Here is a 16,854-nt window from a genome sequence, read left to right as displayed (position 1 = left end):
CACTGTTACTTTTGATTTTGACCCCCCCCCCCCCTTTGTTCAGGGAGTTAGTCACATGTCTGTGGAACTTGTTCAGTTTATGTCTCAGTTGTTGAATCTTGTTATGTTCATACAAATATTTACACATGTTAAGTTTGCTGAAAATAAACGCAGTTGACAGTGAGAGGACGTTTCTTTTTTTGCTGAGTTTATTAAAATGTTCATTCTGGTTCCGCTCTGCAGACACAAGCTTGTTACTTGGCTAGCTCTGGTCTGGCTCTCGAAAACTCTAGGAGGCATTATGTGTAATGTCATGGAACTGAGAGTCAAGGGCTAGCTCTGGTCCAAAGTTAGCTAACACATCAGAGTCTAAGCCCTGTCTAAGCCGCATATACACACAGACACAGCATTGTAGCAGAGTCCTGGGGATTCTACATAATTAACCACACTTATGTAACCAGCATTATGTAACAATACCCAGAGGAGAGAATACACCAGAGAGAGAGAGAGAGAGAGAGAGAGAGAGAGAGAGAGAGAGAGAGGGGGGAAGAGAGAGGGAGAGAGAGCTTCAATGTGTGTTGAGGGCTAGGTCTCAGACTCACACACTTGATATAAATAGAACCAGAATCATGGTCAGAGGTGTCAAATACATGGATCTCTCTAACTCTCAACCTACTGCTTCTCTCCATCTCGCTCTCTCTCATCTGGCAGTCCGCTATGTGAGGATGTTGTTGTTTTCTTTCATCTTCCTCTCCTCCTCTTCTCTCTTCCATCCTACTCACCTTCTGCACAGTTTCTTCTAATTCATTCTATGTGTGTGTTAGTGTGTCTACGTGTGTGTTGAGTGTGTGTTGAGTGTGTATGTCTGTGTGCACACCTGTGTGTGTGTGTTCTACCTGAGCTGCTGGATGAGGTCCTCTCCCTCCTTGATGACGTTGACAGTGACCTGCAGGATGGTCAGCTGCTGCTGGCTGAAGCGTTTGATCAGGTCCTGCACCGCCTCCACAGACTCAGCATACACATCATCTAACAGCTCCTTCTGCAGCTCCTCCAGCCACGTCCACAGCTAGAGAGATGATTAACATGTCGCACACACACATTCCAGTAAGATGTCACGCTACTTGACGACGCATCCCCATCCCCACCCACCGCCCCACCCCCCCACACCCTCCCTCCCTCCCACCCTGTACCTCTTTGACGTGTGTGTGGAAGGCGACAGACATGTCCAGCAGGACTTTGCGTTGCTCCACCCTCCTGACAAAGTCCTGGATGCGGTCCTCCAGCTGGTGGGCTGCCTGGTAGATCTCCTCTGGATCACACTCTCCTGTCTGGGCCAGCTGCTCTGCCGCCTCCAGCAGCTTGTCAGCGTTAGTATAGGTGTTCTGGAGGAAGGACAGAACCATTCCACAGAGATAGACAGAGGGGGAGAGAGACAGAGAGGGGGAGTGATGGGGGAGAAGAAAAGAGGGAGGACAGTTAACAAGAGAAAGGGAGAAGGGGAAGAGAGAGAGACAGTATTTAGTGCAAAGATGGAGAAAGAGAGAGTATGTGATGGAGAGAGGAAAGGGAAATGGGAAGATCAAGAGAGGAAAAGTAAAGAGAGAAAAGGTCAAAGCAGAGACATGAAGAGAGGTGTCCTACCTGGGCGACCTCCTCGAAGTCCTCGTGTCGTTTCTGTAGCGCTCTGGCTCGATGGAGGGACTTCCCAACGCCTGTGTGTTTACTGAGGAACGCCTCCCCGTGGTTCTCTATCCAGTCCAGAACCTGCACACACACAAGCATGCACAGTTAGCTAAGTGGCATAGAAGTTCAGGCTGTGGGGCAGAGGAAAAAGGGGTTGTCGTGAGAGAGAAAACAGCATGCTACTCCAGTCAGTAGGCAGAGGAAGGTAGACGACAGAGAGGATGACTTCCCTCCCATCTGGTCATTTCTAGATAGGGGAAAGCTTTTGTCAAATTGACGCATTTTAGCTAACCCTAACGCTTTTCCTAACCTTAACCTAACTCCCCTTACCTGCTCAATTCATTCTCCTAACTTGCTGCGTAAGTTCTCCTAAACCTGCTACGAAAAGTCAAGTTTGACAAAAGCTGTATCCCTTCTAGACAAAACCCTCATGTTCCTTCCACCTTTCTTTCTCCCTCTTCACGCCTTCCTTGTCCTGCTCTCGCCCTCCTTCTCAGATCTTTCTCCATCCCACTCTCTCTCCCTCTACCACTTGGCAGAATACCCCTCACCTGGATACTGGCCAGCAGCATCGCCATGGCAACAGTTACCTTGGCTACAAGGCTACAAGGGTAACTAGTGTGTCCATACATTTCCAGTATGTGTATCATTTGTGTGATCCCTGCGAGTATTGAACACACGACCTTGGCGTGGCTAGAGCCAGGCTCTTCCCAACTGAGCCACACAGGGTCAGAACTAGTCCACACCTGCTGTACGTCTTGCTGGAACACACACAGCTGGAGCCTCTGGTGCAGGCGGACTTTGCGGTGTTGCCAGATATTCTCCAGTTGTCTCTGGTGGTGCAGCACCTCGTGTATCACATCCAGCACATGGTGCACCGCCTTGCTGTAGTTGGCCGAGGCCGTTAGCGAATCAGCCCCCCCCGGGGTCAGAGGGCGCTGCAGCTTATCCAATAGGGCCTTACCGTCCTGGCTGACCTGGGGGAGGGGGAAGGAAAAAGTTCGAAAAGGCTTGAGCACATACAGTACATACAAACACACATGTACATACAAACACACATGTACATACAAACACACATGTACAAACGTGTTAGTATAGAACTTGCATGTGATACCACACACCCACACACACCCTAACCATCACACCCACCCCAAACACACACCTACACCAGTGGAGGCTGGTGGGGGGAGATATAGGAAGACGGGCTCATTGTAATGGCTGTAATGGAGTCAAACCTGGTTTCCATATGTTTGATGTGTTTGCAAACGTTGCATTAATTAAATTCCAGCCATTAAAATGAGTCCATCCTCCTATAGCTCCTCCCAGCAGCTTCCACTGACCCACACCAACACTCACACACATGTATGTTACCTCTGGGTATGCAGCAGTGCTGTTTACCTCTGAGTAGGCAGCAGTGATGTGTTCGTAGAGACCCTGGTGGTGGTGGATAGCATCTTCTAGGTCCTGGAGCTCCGAAGGTAGATCCACCTCTCCACACGCCTTACACCACGAGTCCACATTACCCATGTACTGTAGAGACAGGAACACAAACACATTACACACACGCTTTACACCACGAGTCCATGTTACTCATTTACTATAGAGGAACACACACGCGCGCACGCACGCACGCACACACACACACACACACACACACACACACACACACACACACACACACACACACACACACACACACACACACACACACACACACACACACACACACACACACACACACACACACACACAAACGATGCTCAAAGCGCTGTGTCTAGTAACTATGTATATGTATTGCTCATTTTGGAAATATTTTGAGAGTCAGTGCATTATTCTACCATGATTCCACCATGATAACCTGGATGTCACACGGCTAGGTTAGTTCTTTGTAAATGATTCCACCATGATAACCTGGATGTCATTTGGCTAGGTTAGTTCTTTGTAAATGATTCCACCATGATAACCTGGATGTCACATGGCTAGGTTAGTTCTTTGTAAATGATTCCACCATGATAACCTGGATGTCATTTGGCTAGGTTAGTTCTTTGTAAATGATTCCACCATGATAACCTGGATGTCACACGGCTAGGTTAGTTCTTTGTAAATGATTCCACCATGATAACCTGGATGTCACATGGCTAGGTTAGTTCTTTGTAAATGATTCCACCATGATAACCTGGATGTCACAAGGCTAGGTTAGTTCTTTGTAAATGATTCCACCATGATAACCTGGATGTCACACGGCTAGGTTAGTTCTTTGTAAATGATTCCACCATGATAAATAACCTGGATGTCACATGGCTAGGTTAGTTCTTTGTAAATGATTCCACCATGATAACCTGGATGTCACATGGCTAGGTTAGTTCTTTGTAAATGATTCCACCATGATAACCTGGATGTCACACGGCTAGGTTAGTTCTTTGTAAATGATTCCACCATGATAACCTGGATGTCACATGGCTAGGTTAGTTCTTTGTAAATGATTCCACCATGATAACCTGGATGTCACAAGGCTAGGTTAGTTCTTTGTAAATGATTCCACCATGATAACCTGGATGTCACACGGCTAGGTTAGTTCTTTGTAAATGATTCCACCATGATAAATAACCTGGATGACACACGGCGAGGTTAGTTCTTTGTAAATTATTCCACCATGATAACCTGGATGTCACATGGCTAGGTTAGTTCTTTGTAAATGATTCCACCATGATAACCTGGGTGTCACAAGGCTAGGTTAGTTCTTTGTAAATGATTCCACCATGATAACCTGGATGTCACATGGCTAGGTTAGGTCTTTGTAAATGATTCCACCATGATAACCTGGATGTCACATGGCTAGGTTAGTTCTTTGTAAATGATTCCACCATGATAACCTGGGTGTCACAAGGCTAGGTTAGTTCTTTGTAAATGATTCCACCATGATAACCTGGGTGTCACAAGGCTAGGTTAGTTCTTTGTAAATGATTCCACCATGATAACCTGGATGTCACACGGCCAGGTTAGTTCTTTGTAAATGATTCCAATCCTGATGGGACAATAGAGGAAAACAACTAAATAAAATCATTAAAGAAAAACAAAGCAACAGTAAACATCCCCCCCAAAAAATGGAAGGCAGTTCACCTGGGTACCAGTCCAGGGCTTGACATTCAAGTAAATTTGAGAGTGGCACACATGGGCCAGTAGAAAGTGAAAACTGGGCCAAGATCACAGGAAAGCAAGTTATGCACGCAGAATTTCAATCGTGGGGGATTTCGTTTAGCCAACCATACAATCTGATAATAAAATAAAACCATTCCCCACTCTGAATGATGACATATAACCCATATTAAACCTTTTAAGATGTAATATTCCCCTCCAGAAATAAGCCCAATAACATATTGATGAAAAGCAATATCTTTAGAGCCTGTACATATTATCTGCAGGTGTGCTATTTTAGCAATACGCATGATCACTGTCTGATGCAGCCTCGTGGCTACATGGCTGAAGCATGATCACCTGTCTGATGCAGCCTCGTGGCTACATGGCTGAAGCATGATCACTGTCTGATGCAGCCTTGTGGCTACATGGCTGAAGCATGATGACCTGTCTGATGCAGCCTCGTGGCTACATGGCTGAAGCATGGTCACCTGTCTGAAGCAGCCTCATGGCTACATGGCTGAAGCATGACCACCTGTCTGATGCAACCTGGTGGCTACATGGCTGAAGCATTATCACTTGTCTGAAGCAGCCTCGTGGCTACATGGCTGAAGCATGGGGTTGCTCCTCTGCATTGTTTACCACAATAGGCTAATCATTAGCTAGATTACAGACTAAATATGATCTTGTTGCTTGTTTAATGTCCTAAAAAAACTCCCACTGGCACTAATAACATCATGTGATTTTACAGTGTTTACAAATACAGTGTATTTCTGTGAGTTTGGAAACGTACTGGCCCAAGGGGGCCATATGAAAGCATGATTAACTGGCCCGATGAGCTCGGCAGCTGTTGCCGGGCCAGTGGGCAGCCCTGGATGTCGAGCCCTGCAGTCTCTTTAGCTAATCCACTCCCTGTATTCCATGTACTGTGCCAAAGAAAAAACGGCACCTGCTGGAGAAGAATGATTTTGGGCCCAGTTATCCCTCTCGCTTCGCCTCTTCCTCTCTGGTGCAACTCACACATTTTAGTTAATTACTATAGCTCCCGCCAATCCGTGTAAATTGTAAATGCCGGATATTTTTGGCAAGACGCATCATTCACCCAAGTTTCGTCAAAATCGGGCCACAGTCCCCTCCCCGATTTCAACGTGGGGTCAAAAAGACATAGCAGAGAATAAAATAAAAGAAGAAGTCACATGGGATTATTAAACAAACCAACACAGTAGGATTCTAATCTAATTGTAATCTCACTGCACACTCTCATCATACAGAGATCACACACCAGAAAATGTGTATGTATGTACAGTTGAAGTAAGAAGTTTACATACACTTAGGTTGGAGTCATTAAAACTCGTTTTTCAAGCCCTCCACAAATTTCTTGTTAACAAACTATAGTTTTGGCAAGTTGGTTAGAACATCTACTTTGAGAATGACACAAGTAATTTTTCCAACAATTGTTTACAGACAGATTATTTTACTTATAATTCACCGTATCACAATTCCAGTGGGTCAGAAGTTTACATACACTAAGTTGACTGTGCCTTTAAACAGCTTGGAAAATTCCAGAAAATTATGTCATGGCTTTAGAAGCTTCTGATAGGCTAATTGACATCATTTGAGTCAATTGGAGGTGTACCTGTGGATGTATTTCAAGGCCTACCTTCAAACACAGTGCCTCTTTGCTTGACATCATGCGAAAATCAAAAGAAAACAGCCAAAACCTCAGAAAAACATTGTAGACCTCTACAAGTCTGGTTCATCCTTAGGAGCAATTTCCAAATGCATGAAGGTACCATGTTCATCTGTACAAACAATAGTACGCAAGTATAAACACCATGGGACCACGCAGCCGTCATACCGCTCAGGAAGGAGACGTGGTCTGTCTCCTAGAGATGAACATACTTTGGTGCGAAAAGTGCAAATCAATCCCAGAACAACAGCAAAGGTCCTTGTGAAGATGCTGGAGGAAACAGGTACAAAAGTATCTATATCCACAGTAAAATAAGTCCTATATCGACATAACCTGAAAGGCCGCTCAGCAAGGAAGAAACCACTGCTCCAAAACCGCCATAAAAAGACAGACTACGGTTTGCAACTGCACATGGAGACAAAGATCATACTTTTTGGAGAAATGTCCTCTGGTCTGATGAAACAAAAATATAACTGTTTGGCCATAATGACCATCGTTATGTTTGGAGGAAAAAGGGGATTTCACATTCTTAAAATAAAGTGGTGATCCTAACTGACCTAAGACAGGGAATTCTTACTAGGATTAAATGTCAGGAATTGTGAAAAACTGACTTTAAATGTATTTGGCTAAGGTGTATGTAAACTTCCGACTTCAACTGTGTGTAGGTGTGTGTGTGTGTGTGTGTGTGTAGGTAGGTAGGTATGTATGTAGAAATGTATGTGTGTATGAGTGTCTCCATGTATTCTCCATGTGTCTACCCTTGAATAATCAGAATACACAAAGAGAGGAGGCTTTGTGAAGTAACATCTATGGAAAATGGTTGAATTTCATGGAAAATGTACTATTTTTCTTTCTTCAACTGTGGAACATGAAAGGATACAATGATGAGAGTAATACCATTGAATATTCCTATTGGGAAAGAGGACCGCCCTGATTCTCCATTTGGAATTCTACAAACTCAGCAATTCTATGTGTGTGACTACCTGCTTGCCTGGATGTGTGTGTTCCTGTGTGTGACGAGTGTCTGTACCACCACCACCCACCTGGTCACATTTCTGGTGGAAGGCGGCAGACATCTCCAGCAGTGTGCTGCGTTCATCCAGGGCAGCAGCGAAGGCTTTCCACTCCGCTTCCAGCTGACCTGAGATCTGTTTAATCTGCACAGAGGCATAGTGACCAGACTCCAATAGCCTGTTACCCACTGACATTATCCTGTTGATGTTCACATACACGTTCTGGAGCGGGGAGGGGATTGGGGTGAGGGAGAGAGAGAAACATTGATTTGGTTTATTTAGCTATTCAGATAACAGACAAATAAACATAGATATTTCCCAATAAGCACAACAACAACAAAAAATGTACCGAAAACCCCAATTTAGAGTACTGGCATTCCAGATTCTGGTTGTAGAAAGGATTGGAGTGATGTCAGTATGGAAGGATGCCAGCTTTGTAATAGCTACCTATGGATTCCCTATGGACCTAGCCTCAACTAGACAGGGTGTGTGTGCACACGAGAGAGAGCTTGCATTGATTTTAGTGCAGCGCTAAATGTCAGTGCGCGTTTCCATCTGCAGAGTCATCATCTAGCTGAGGCAAAACAGTAGATTCATCTCCTGCTTTAAAGCCATCCGTTTCAGAACCATTATGTAAGCCTGTATGGATACAGCTTCTAGCTGTGTAATAGCCCGCTGCCTGGTGTGTGTGTGTGTGTGTGTGTGTGTGGTGTGTGTGTGTGTGTGTGTGTGTGTGTGTGTGTGTGTGTGTGTGTGTGTGTGTGTGTGTGTGTGTGTGTGTGTTCTTACCATGCAGTTCATAGCAAAGTGGTTGTGCTGCGTCTGTAGCTCCATGGCGTGTGGGTGGTTGTTGCCGATCTCGGTGTAGCCGGCCAGGAACAGACCTTTGTTGGCCATTATCCAATCAAACATCTGAGGGAAAGACACCCAAACACACACGTTAGAGACGGGATAGTGCAGGCAGCTAACAGCTACAGATGGTAGAGTGTGCTTCGGTCTGTATCATTGTGCTTGTGTGTGGGTGTATCATTGTGTGTACTGTATACTGCTTAGTGGGACTACTGTATGTGTGTGTATGCTTGCATGTGTGTGTGTGTGTGTGTGTGTGTGTGTGTGTGTGTGTGTGTGTGTGTGTGTGTGTGTGTGTGTGTGCGTGCGTGCGTGCGTGTCTTTTGCATCATTTTCACTATTTTCTACATTGTAGAATAATAGCGAAGACATCAACACACATATGGAATCATGTAATAACCAAAAAAGTGTTAAACAAATCAAAACAAAGTTTCTATTTGAGATTCTTCAAAATAGCCACACTTTGCCTTGATGACAGATTTGCACACTCTTCGCTTTCTCTCAACCAGCTTCATGAGGTAGTCACCTGGAATGCATTTCAATTCTCAGGTGTGCCTTGTTAAAAGTTAATTTGTGGATTTTTTTTCCCTTCTTAATGCATTTGAGCCAATCATTTGTGTTGTGACAAGGTAGGGGTGTTATACAGAAGATAGAAGACCAAGTCCATATTATGGCAAGAACAGCTCAAATAAGCAAAGAGAAGCAACAGTCCATCATTACTTTAAGATATGAAGGTTGGTCAATCCGCAAAATGTCAAGAACTTTGAAAGTTTCTTCAAGTGCAGTCGCAAACACCATCAAGTGCTATGATGAAACTGGTTCTCATGAGGACCGTCACAGGAAAGGAAGACCCAGAGTTACCTCTGCTGCAGAGGATAAGTTCAAAAGAGTTACCAGCCTCAGAAATTTCAGCCCAAATAAATGCTTCACAGAGTTCTAGTAACAGACATCTCAACATCAACTGTTCAGAGGAGACTGTGTGAATCAGGCCTTCATGGTCAAATTGCTTCAAAGAAACCAATACTAAAGGACACCAATAAGAAGAAGAGACTTGCTTGGGCCAAGAAACACAAGCAATGGACATTAGACCGGTGGAAAGCTGTCCTTTGGTCTGAGGAGTCCAAATTTGAGATTTTGGGATCCAAACGCCGTGTCTGTGAGATGCGGAGTAGGTGAACAGATGATCTCTGCATGTGTAGTTCCCACCGTGGAGCATGGAGGAGAAGGTGTGATAGTGCTTTGCTGGTGACACTGTCAATGATTTATTTAGAATTCAAGGCATACATAATCAGCATGGCTACCAAAGCGTTCTCCAGCGCTACGCCATCCCATCTGGTTTGCGCTAAGTGGGACTATCATTTGTTTTTCAGCAGGACAATGACCCAAACACACCTCCAGGCTGTGTAAGGGCTATTTGACCAAGAAAGAGAGTGATGGAGTGCTGCATCAGATGACCTGGCCTCCACAATCGCCCGACCTCAACCCAATTGAGATGGTTTGGGATGAGTTGGACCGCAGAGTGAAGGAAAAGCAGCCAGCAAGTGCTCAGTATAGACTACCGTTCAAACGTTTGAGGTCACTTAGACATGTCCTTGTTTTTGAAAGAAAAGCACATTTTTTGTTCATTAAAATAACATCAAATTGATCAGAAATATAGTGTAGACATTGTTCATGTTGTAAATGACTAACGTAGCTGGAAATGGCTTATTCTTTTATGGAATATCTACATAGGCGTACAGAGGCACATTATCTGCAACCATCACGCCTGTGTTCCAATGGCACGTTGTGTTAACTAATCCAAGTTTATCATTTTAAAAGGCTAATTGATCATTAGGAAACCCTTTTGCAATTATGTTAGCACAGCTGAAAATTGTTGTCCTGATTAAAGAAGCAATAAAACTGGCCTTCTTTAGACTAGTTGAGTATCTGGAGCATCAGCATTTGTGGGTTTGATTACAGGCTCAAAATGGTCAGAAACAAAGGACTTTCTTCTGAAACTCGTCAGTCTATTCTTGCAAAGAAAAAGCCATATCTCACACTGGCCAATAAAAAGAAAAGATTAAGATGGGCAAAAGAACACAGAACACAGACACTGGACAGAGGAAGCTTTGAAAAAAGTGTTATTGACAGACAAATCTAAGTTTGAGGTGTTCGGATCACAAAGAAGAACATTCGTGAGACGCAGAAATGCTTGAGATGCTGGAGGCGTGCTTGACGCCATCTGTCAAGCATGGTGGAGGCAATGTGATGGTCTGGGGGTGCTTTGGTGGTGGTAAAGTGGGAGATTTGTACAGGGTAAAAGGGATCTTGAAGAAGGAAGGCTATCACTCCATTTTGCAAAGCCATGCCATACCCTGTAGACGGCGCTTAATTGGAGCCAATTTCCTCCTATAACAAGAAAATGACCCAAAGCACACCTCCAAACTATGCAATAACTATTTAGGGAAGAAGCAGTCAGCTGGTATTCTGTCTATAATGGAGTGGCCAGCACAGTCACCGGATCTCAACCCTATTGAGCTGTTGTGGGAGCAGCTTGACCGTATGGTACGTAAGAATTGCCCATCAAGCCAATCCAACTTGTGGGAGGTGCTTCAGGAAGCATGGGGTGAAATCTCTTCAGATTACCTCAACAAATTGACAACTAGAATGCCAAAGGTCTGCAAGGCTGTAATTGCTGCAAATGGAGGACTCTTTGACGAAAGCAAAGTTTGAAGGACACACTTATTATTTCAATTAAAAATCCTTATTTATAATGACTATATTTCCTATTCATTTTGCCACTGATTTCCTGTATGTTTTCATGGAAAACAAGGACATTTCTAAGTGACTCCAAACTTTTGAACGGTAGTGTATTTGGGAACTCCTTCAAGACTGTTGGAAAAGCATTCCAGGTTTCCAAGAGTGTGCAAAGCTGTCATCAAATCACATTTTATTGGTCATATACACATATTTAGCGATGTTATTGCTTGTGTTCCTAGCTCCAACAGTGCCGTAATATCTAAAAATTCACAACAATATACACAAATCTAAAAGTAAAATAATGGAATTAAGAAATATATAAATCTTAGGATGAGGCAAAGTGTGGCTACTTTGAAGAACCTAAAATATATTTGGATTTGTTTAATACTTTTTTGGTTACTACATGATTCCATATGTGCTATTTCATAGTTTTGATGTCTTCACTATTATTCTACAATGTAGAAAATAGTAAAAATAAAGAAAAACCCTTGAATGAGTAGGTGTGTCAACATTTTTGACTGGTACTGTATGTGTGTGTGTGTGTACATACATACATACATACATACATCTGTGAATCACTAGGCACAGGAAGAAGAGAGATGAGCTGAGTGTCATAAGAGAATACCAACAGCCTCTTCAGAGCTAACTACTGTCTATCGTGTCCTAGCAACAAGCCCTACCGCAGTCCAACACTGCTATCTGTCTATTCTACAGTAACTATTGACGGTATCAATTATACTCTATCAGTCTATTACACTGGATCTATTCAGCCCCCTACACACACACATACAAATCCCACTAGCAGTTTGGCTGTTGTCTTTTCCTTTACTCTCCATCCATGGTACCTTCTCTGCATCCTGTTCGAAGAGGCGGAGCTGGAAACACTGGTCCAGCTGGAGTTTCCTGATGTGCCAGGCCTGGTGGAGGTGTTGTCGTGTGCTGTGGAGTTTGTCCAGCAGGGTGGCGACGCGTGGCACCAGCCCCTGGGTGTCAGCGTTACACACACCGCTGGCGTTAGAGTTCCTGTACGACTCACTGCTCTGGATACGCTGCAGTAACCTGGGAGAGAGGACGCAGCGTGAAATAACACACCCACACACACACACACCACACACACACACACACACACACACACACACACACACACACACACACACACACACCACACACACCACACACACACACCACACACACACACACCACACACACACACACACCCACCCCCCCCCCCCGCAGTGTAAAATTAGCCTCACCATCAGTCTGAGTGAGTGTGTGGGTGTGTGTGTGAGTGTGCGTGTGCGTGTGTGTGTGTGTGTGTGTGTGTATGTGGTGCGTAGCCTACCTCTGTCCCTCCGTATCCAGTTCCTCTATAGGAGCTTTGATGACCTTCTTCTTCAGCGTGGCGTGTTCCTCTATCATGCGCCGCGCCCCGTCCAGGTCCGTGGGGAAGTCTTTCCTAGCCACCACCTCCTGCATCTCCTCCAGCCTCGACAACATGTGACCCGCGTGCCCCGTAAACTCCTCAAATGCAACCCGCACCTGGAAAAGAACAAAGACACTGTATGGATTGATTGCTAAATTGATTGATTGATCTGTGGTTGTAGTACTGACTAAGAGAGCTAAAGTGGGTGTTCAAGTCGGTGCATTTTGGTTTTTGCAAACCATTGATTGATGAATTGATTGACTGGTCGTACCTCGATCCACTCGTCATGGTTGTATTCTAGACTTCCCTCGAAGTCAGAGGTCAGCTGGGAGGGGTCAACCACCTTAGATAGACCCTCCAACGACACCATGGTGGTCTAGAGAGAGATGGAGAAGGGGAAGATGAGGAGGAAAGGTAAAGAGGGAAGGGAAGAAAGGGAAGAGAGGGAGGGATAGAGAAGGCTTTAAATCAATTCTAACATCATCACAGCCTTTTGGTTGTGTTCAAGTTCAACGCCCACTCCGTGCTCACCGTGTCAGTGACACACAGCAATAATGGTGATTCAGACACTCAGATAGACACATTTGATTGGCTATGACAAAAAGGGGAGGGGTGACGACAGAGGGTCATCTCTCTCGGTCTCGTTCTCCCTCTCTCTTCATCTTGATTTAGTTTGCTGATTTCATATTGCGTTTTTGGGGACATTTAGAAAATGACTTTTACCTCAGAAAAGGTAAAACACATGTCTGTACAGATTGACAAATATGGGAGAGATTGTTTCCGTTCTCAAGTGATTTATGTTGCCAAGATAATACCAACCTACACAGCAAGGTCAACACCCACACGCTGTGTCAGATTGAAGGATAGACAGAGGGATGAGGAGAGACACCTGACAAAGCCTTGCGTGGGCAAGATTAGCGAAAGAAAGAAATAACAGAAAGAAAAAAAGACAGACAGACAAAGAGAGAGCGAGAGAGAGAGAGAGAGAAAACAAGCTGAGAACCCCTCTAAAGCCAAAGAAAGGCAGACAGAAAGAGTAAAGCACAATTCTAAGAATTCTCTTCTATTGACAAGTCCAGGAAAGAATGCATCAGTCCATCTCTCCATCTCCTATAGAAGACTGTTCCATCTGTTAATGGTAAGAATGCATCAGTCCATCTCTCCATCTCCTATAGAAGACTGTTCCATCTGTTCCAGCTGTTAATGGTAAGAATGCATCAGTCCATCTCTCCATCTCCTATAGAAGACTGTTCCAGCTGTTAATGGTAAGAATGCATCAGTCCATCTCTCCATCTCCTATAGAAGACTGTTCCAGCTGTTAATGGTAAGAATGCATCAGTCCATCTCTCCATCTCCTATAGAAGACTGTTCCAGCTGTTAATGGTAAGAATGCATCAGTCCATCTCTCCATCTTTCTCTCTATCCCCTCCATCTCCTATAGAAGACTGTTCCAGCTGTTAATAATGAAATGTTCCAATGTTTTTAAAGCATAACCCAGATTTGGATGGAAAAGTGATTTTCACTGAGCAAAATGTGGCGCTGAAAAACACACATGTACATATGACCTCACTGACCTCGACTAGCCTGTATCTCCGATTCCTGTACTGTATATAGCCTCGTTGTTTTTTTATTTATTGTGTTACTTTTTTCTTACTTTATTTTATATAAAAAAATGTAGCAAATATTTTCTTAGTTACTTATTAAAAAATATGACATTGTTGGTTAAGGGCTTGTAAGTAAACATTTCACGGTAAGGAATGCTTGTTGTATTCGGCATGTGACAAATAACATTTGATTTGACACACATTGTCCTCGCGCACACAGCAGGGTAAAGAGAACGGGTGGTGTTTAATGGCGTGTGTTCTGCCCTATGGCGACTGGCTGACAGAGTGACACACGGCTTTACACACCATCAATAAAGCCCTCTGAGACAACCCAATACCACAGCAGTGCTCTAACAGGGTGACTGTGTGTGTGGCTGTGTGGAGGGCTGTGTGTGTCAACTTAATACAACATCAAAAGTAGCACTCCACACAGCACAGACACGGCAAATAAAACCAGTAAATAAACCTAATGTAATAGGCTAGAGCTTCACTACATTATTACAATGCTCTGCAGGATTTTCAACACTATTACAAGTCATCAAGCCTACAAGCCTATCAAAAACAATTCAAAACAGCCGTGTGTGTGAATTAAAACAAGCAGAGCTCCATACAATATCCCATTGTGATTCTAAATCACAAATTTAAAACAGCAAAGAGCATAATAAGCAGTACTCCTCAAAGTCACGGTCAAAACATACCATGTTGTTGGGTTTGTTACGTTTCAGCAAAGTCACAGTCAAAACATACCATATTGTTGTTGGGTTTGTTACGTTTCAGCAAAGTCACAGTCAAAACATACCATATTGTTGTTGGGTTTGTTACGTTTCAGCAAAGTCACAGTCAAAACATACCATATTGTCGTTGGGTTTGTTACGTTTCAGCAAAGTCACAGTCAAAACATACCATATTGTCGTTGGGTTTGTTACGTTTCAGCAAAGTCACAGTCAAAACATACCATATTGTTGTTGGGTTTGTTACGTTTCAGCAAAGTCACAGTCAAAACATACCATATTGTTGTTGGGTTTGTTACGTTTCAGCAAAGTCACAGTCAAAACATACCATATTGTTGTTGGGTTTGTTACGTTTCAGCAAAGTCACAGTCAAAACATACCATATTGTTGTTGGGTTTGTTACGTTTCAGCAAAGTCACAGTCAAAACATACCATATTGTTGTTGGGTTTGTTACGTTTCAGCAAAGTCACAGTCAAAACATACCATATTGTCGTTGGGTTTGTTACGTTTCAGCAAAGTCACAAGCATTAAATTGCAATGAATGCAGTGACACGGTACAGTATAATATAGTACAGTAAAGGACAGTATAGTACAATACAGTATAGTACTGTACAACATAGTATAGGACAGTATAGTATATTACAGTAAAGGACAGTATAGTACAGTATAGTATAGTTAGGGTTGAAAAGCTACTGGTAATTTACCAGTCATGGAATCTTCTATAATTTTGGTCATCTATGTTAATTTACACTTGAATAACTTTTAAAACGTATTCATATATAGTATACATGTTTTATATCTGAGTTTCTAGTGGATCAACCATATGGTTCATGAGAAAATAGCCTAATTCATGAAAAGGCATCTAATCAACAATGGCATAACTCTTCCAACTATTTACTTTTTTCACAACTGCCACCAATTTGGGGCCAAAACATTTACAACTAAAAAAGATTGACAAAGTAAAATAAATAATGCTGAAATCCTCATATTAAAACACCAATGGTATTCACTAAGTTTATGGTTCATATTTAATGTTTACAGCTTTGTCATTCTATTGTTTATTTGAAAATCATCTCATTTGATTATATGATATATTTGACATGGCCACACAGGGGGCCAGAGATCATTACAGACACCTGGGAGAATCTGAAGAACCCAAAAGGGCCACTAGATGTGTTGATGAAATACATAAAATCCTTGAAAGTTACAAATATTCTGCTAGTTTACTGGTAAACTTCGAAAGTTTCCAGTAACACACCCTCCCCTTTGCAACCCTAAGTACAGAACACTACAGTATAGTACAATAAAAACTCAAATGTTACCTCAAATTCAAACTTGGAGCTGCCGAAGTTGGTGCGTTGTTTCTGCCAGAAGTTGTCTGGTTTGATGATGAGCGCTATGTGAATACAGCAGGGGAACGACTCCTGGAGGATCTTCAGAAGAGATTTGATACTGTCCCATTTACTGCCTCGCATGTCTACTATGACTGTGAAGCCATGCTGGATCACCTCCTCACTGGACCGAGGGAGGGAGGAGGAGGAGGAGGAGGAGGGAGAAGGAAGGTGGTAGCGAAAGAGTGAGAGTGGGTGGTATGGCAAGATAAGGAGGAGAGAGGAGAGCGTGGGAGGGAGAGAGAAGGTAGGACGGGGAGAGGTGGTAGCGAAAGAGTGAGAGGGTGGGAAAGGGGAGGGGGTAGAGAAACGGGGAGGATGGTGAGTGGGAGGTAGAGAAAGAGGGAAGGGAGGAGGGAGAGAGAGAATCAAAACAAACCATGAGATGGTGATGACGCATTTGCTGTACTGTGAGAAGCACAGGGTACGCACTACGAATTCACACACACACACCCACACACAGAATGATAAATCACAAAAACCTACAGTGATTTCCATCCAGATTGGGAGAAAAATCAATCAGACTAATGACCAAAAGGAAGCAAAAAAAGAGACTCAATCCATCATCAGCATCAAGACTGTAGTTCAACTAAGATTCTCCCCACAGCATCACACA

At 43.5% G+C, this 16,854-nt stretch overlaps 1 protein-coding gene across 9 annotated transcripts in view; it reads right to left on the bottom strand.

The window, feature by feature from the left end:
- The window catches only part of LOC106570344 (triple functional domain protein), a 158,419-nt gene that overhangs the window by 54,838 nt on the left and 86,727 nt on the right, over positions 1-16,854 (bottom strand). For 6 of the 9 annotated variants that reach the window (XM_045694817.2, XM_045694822.2, XM_045694818.2 and 3 more), the window contains 11 exons: positions 16,170-16,362; positions 12,783-12,887; positions 12,431-12,627; positions 11,934-12,147; positions 8,290-8,412; positions 7,531-7,722; positions 3,034-3,192; positions 2,409-2,639; positions 1,621-1,743; positions 1,170-1,361; positions 876-1,045 (listed from right to left, as the gene is read on the bottom strand). In XM_045694817.2, the coding sequence (XP_045550773.1) occupies positions 876-1,045; positions 1,170-1,361; positions 1,621-1,743; positions 2,409-2,639; positions 3,034-3,192; positions 7,531-7,722; positions 8,290-8,412; positions 11,934-12,147; positions 12,431-12,627; positions 12,783-12,887; positions 16,170-16,362 (1,899 nt within the window). The remainder of the gene's footprint in view (positions 1-875; positions 1,046-1,169; positions 1,362-1,620; positions 1,744-2,408; positions 2,640-3,033; positions 3,193-7,530; positions 7,723-8,289; positions 8,413-11,933; positions 12,148-12,430; positions 12,628-12,782; positions 12,888-16,169; positions 16,363-16,854) is intronic. The other 3 variants (XM_045694819.2, XM_082961231.1, XM_045694823.2) reach the window with 1 other exon arrangement.

The sequence above is a fragment of the Salmo salar genome, chromosome 14 (genome assembly GCF_965601325.2).
Source record: "Salmo salar chromosome 14, fSalSal1, whole genome shotgun sequence".
Lineage (NCBI taxonomy): Eukaryota > Metazoa > Chordata > Actinopteri > Salmoniformes > Salmonidae > Salmo > Salmo salar.
The sequence above is the reverse complement of the archived record's forward strand: the minus strand, read 5'-3'. Positions and strand labels throughout refer to the sequence as shown.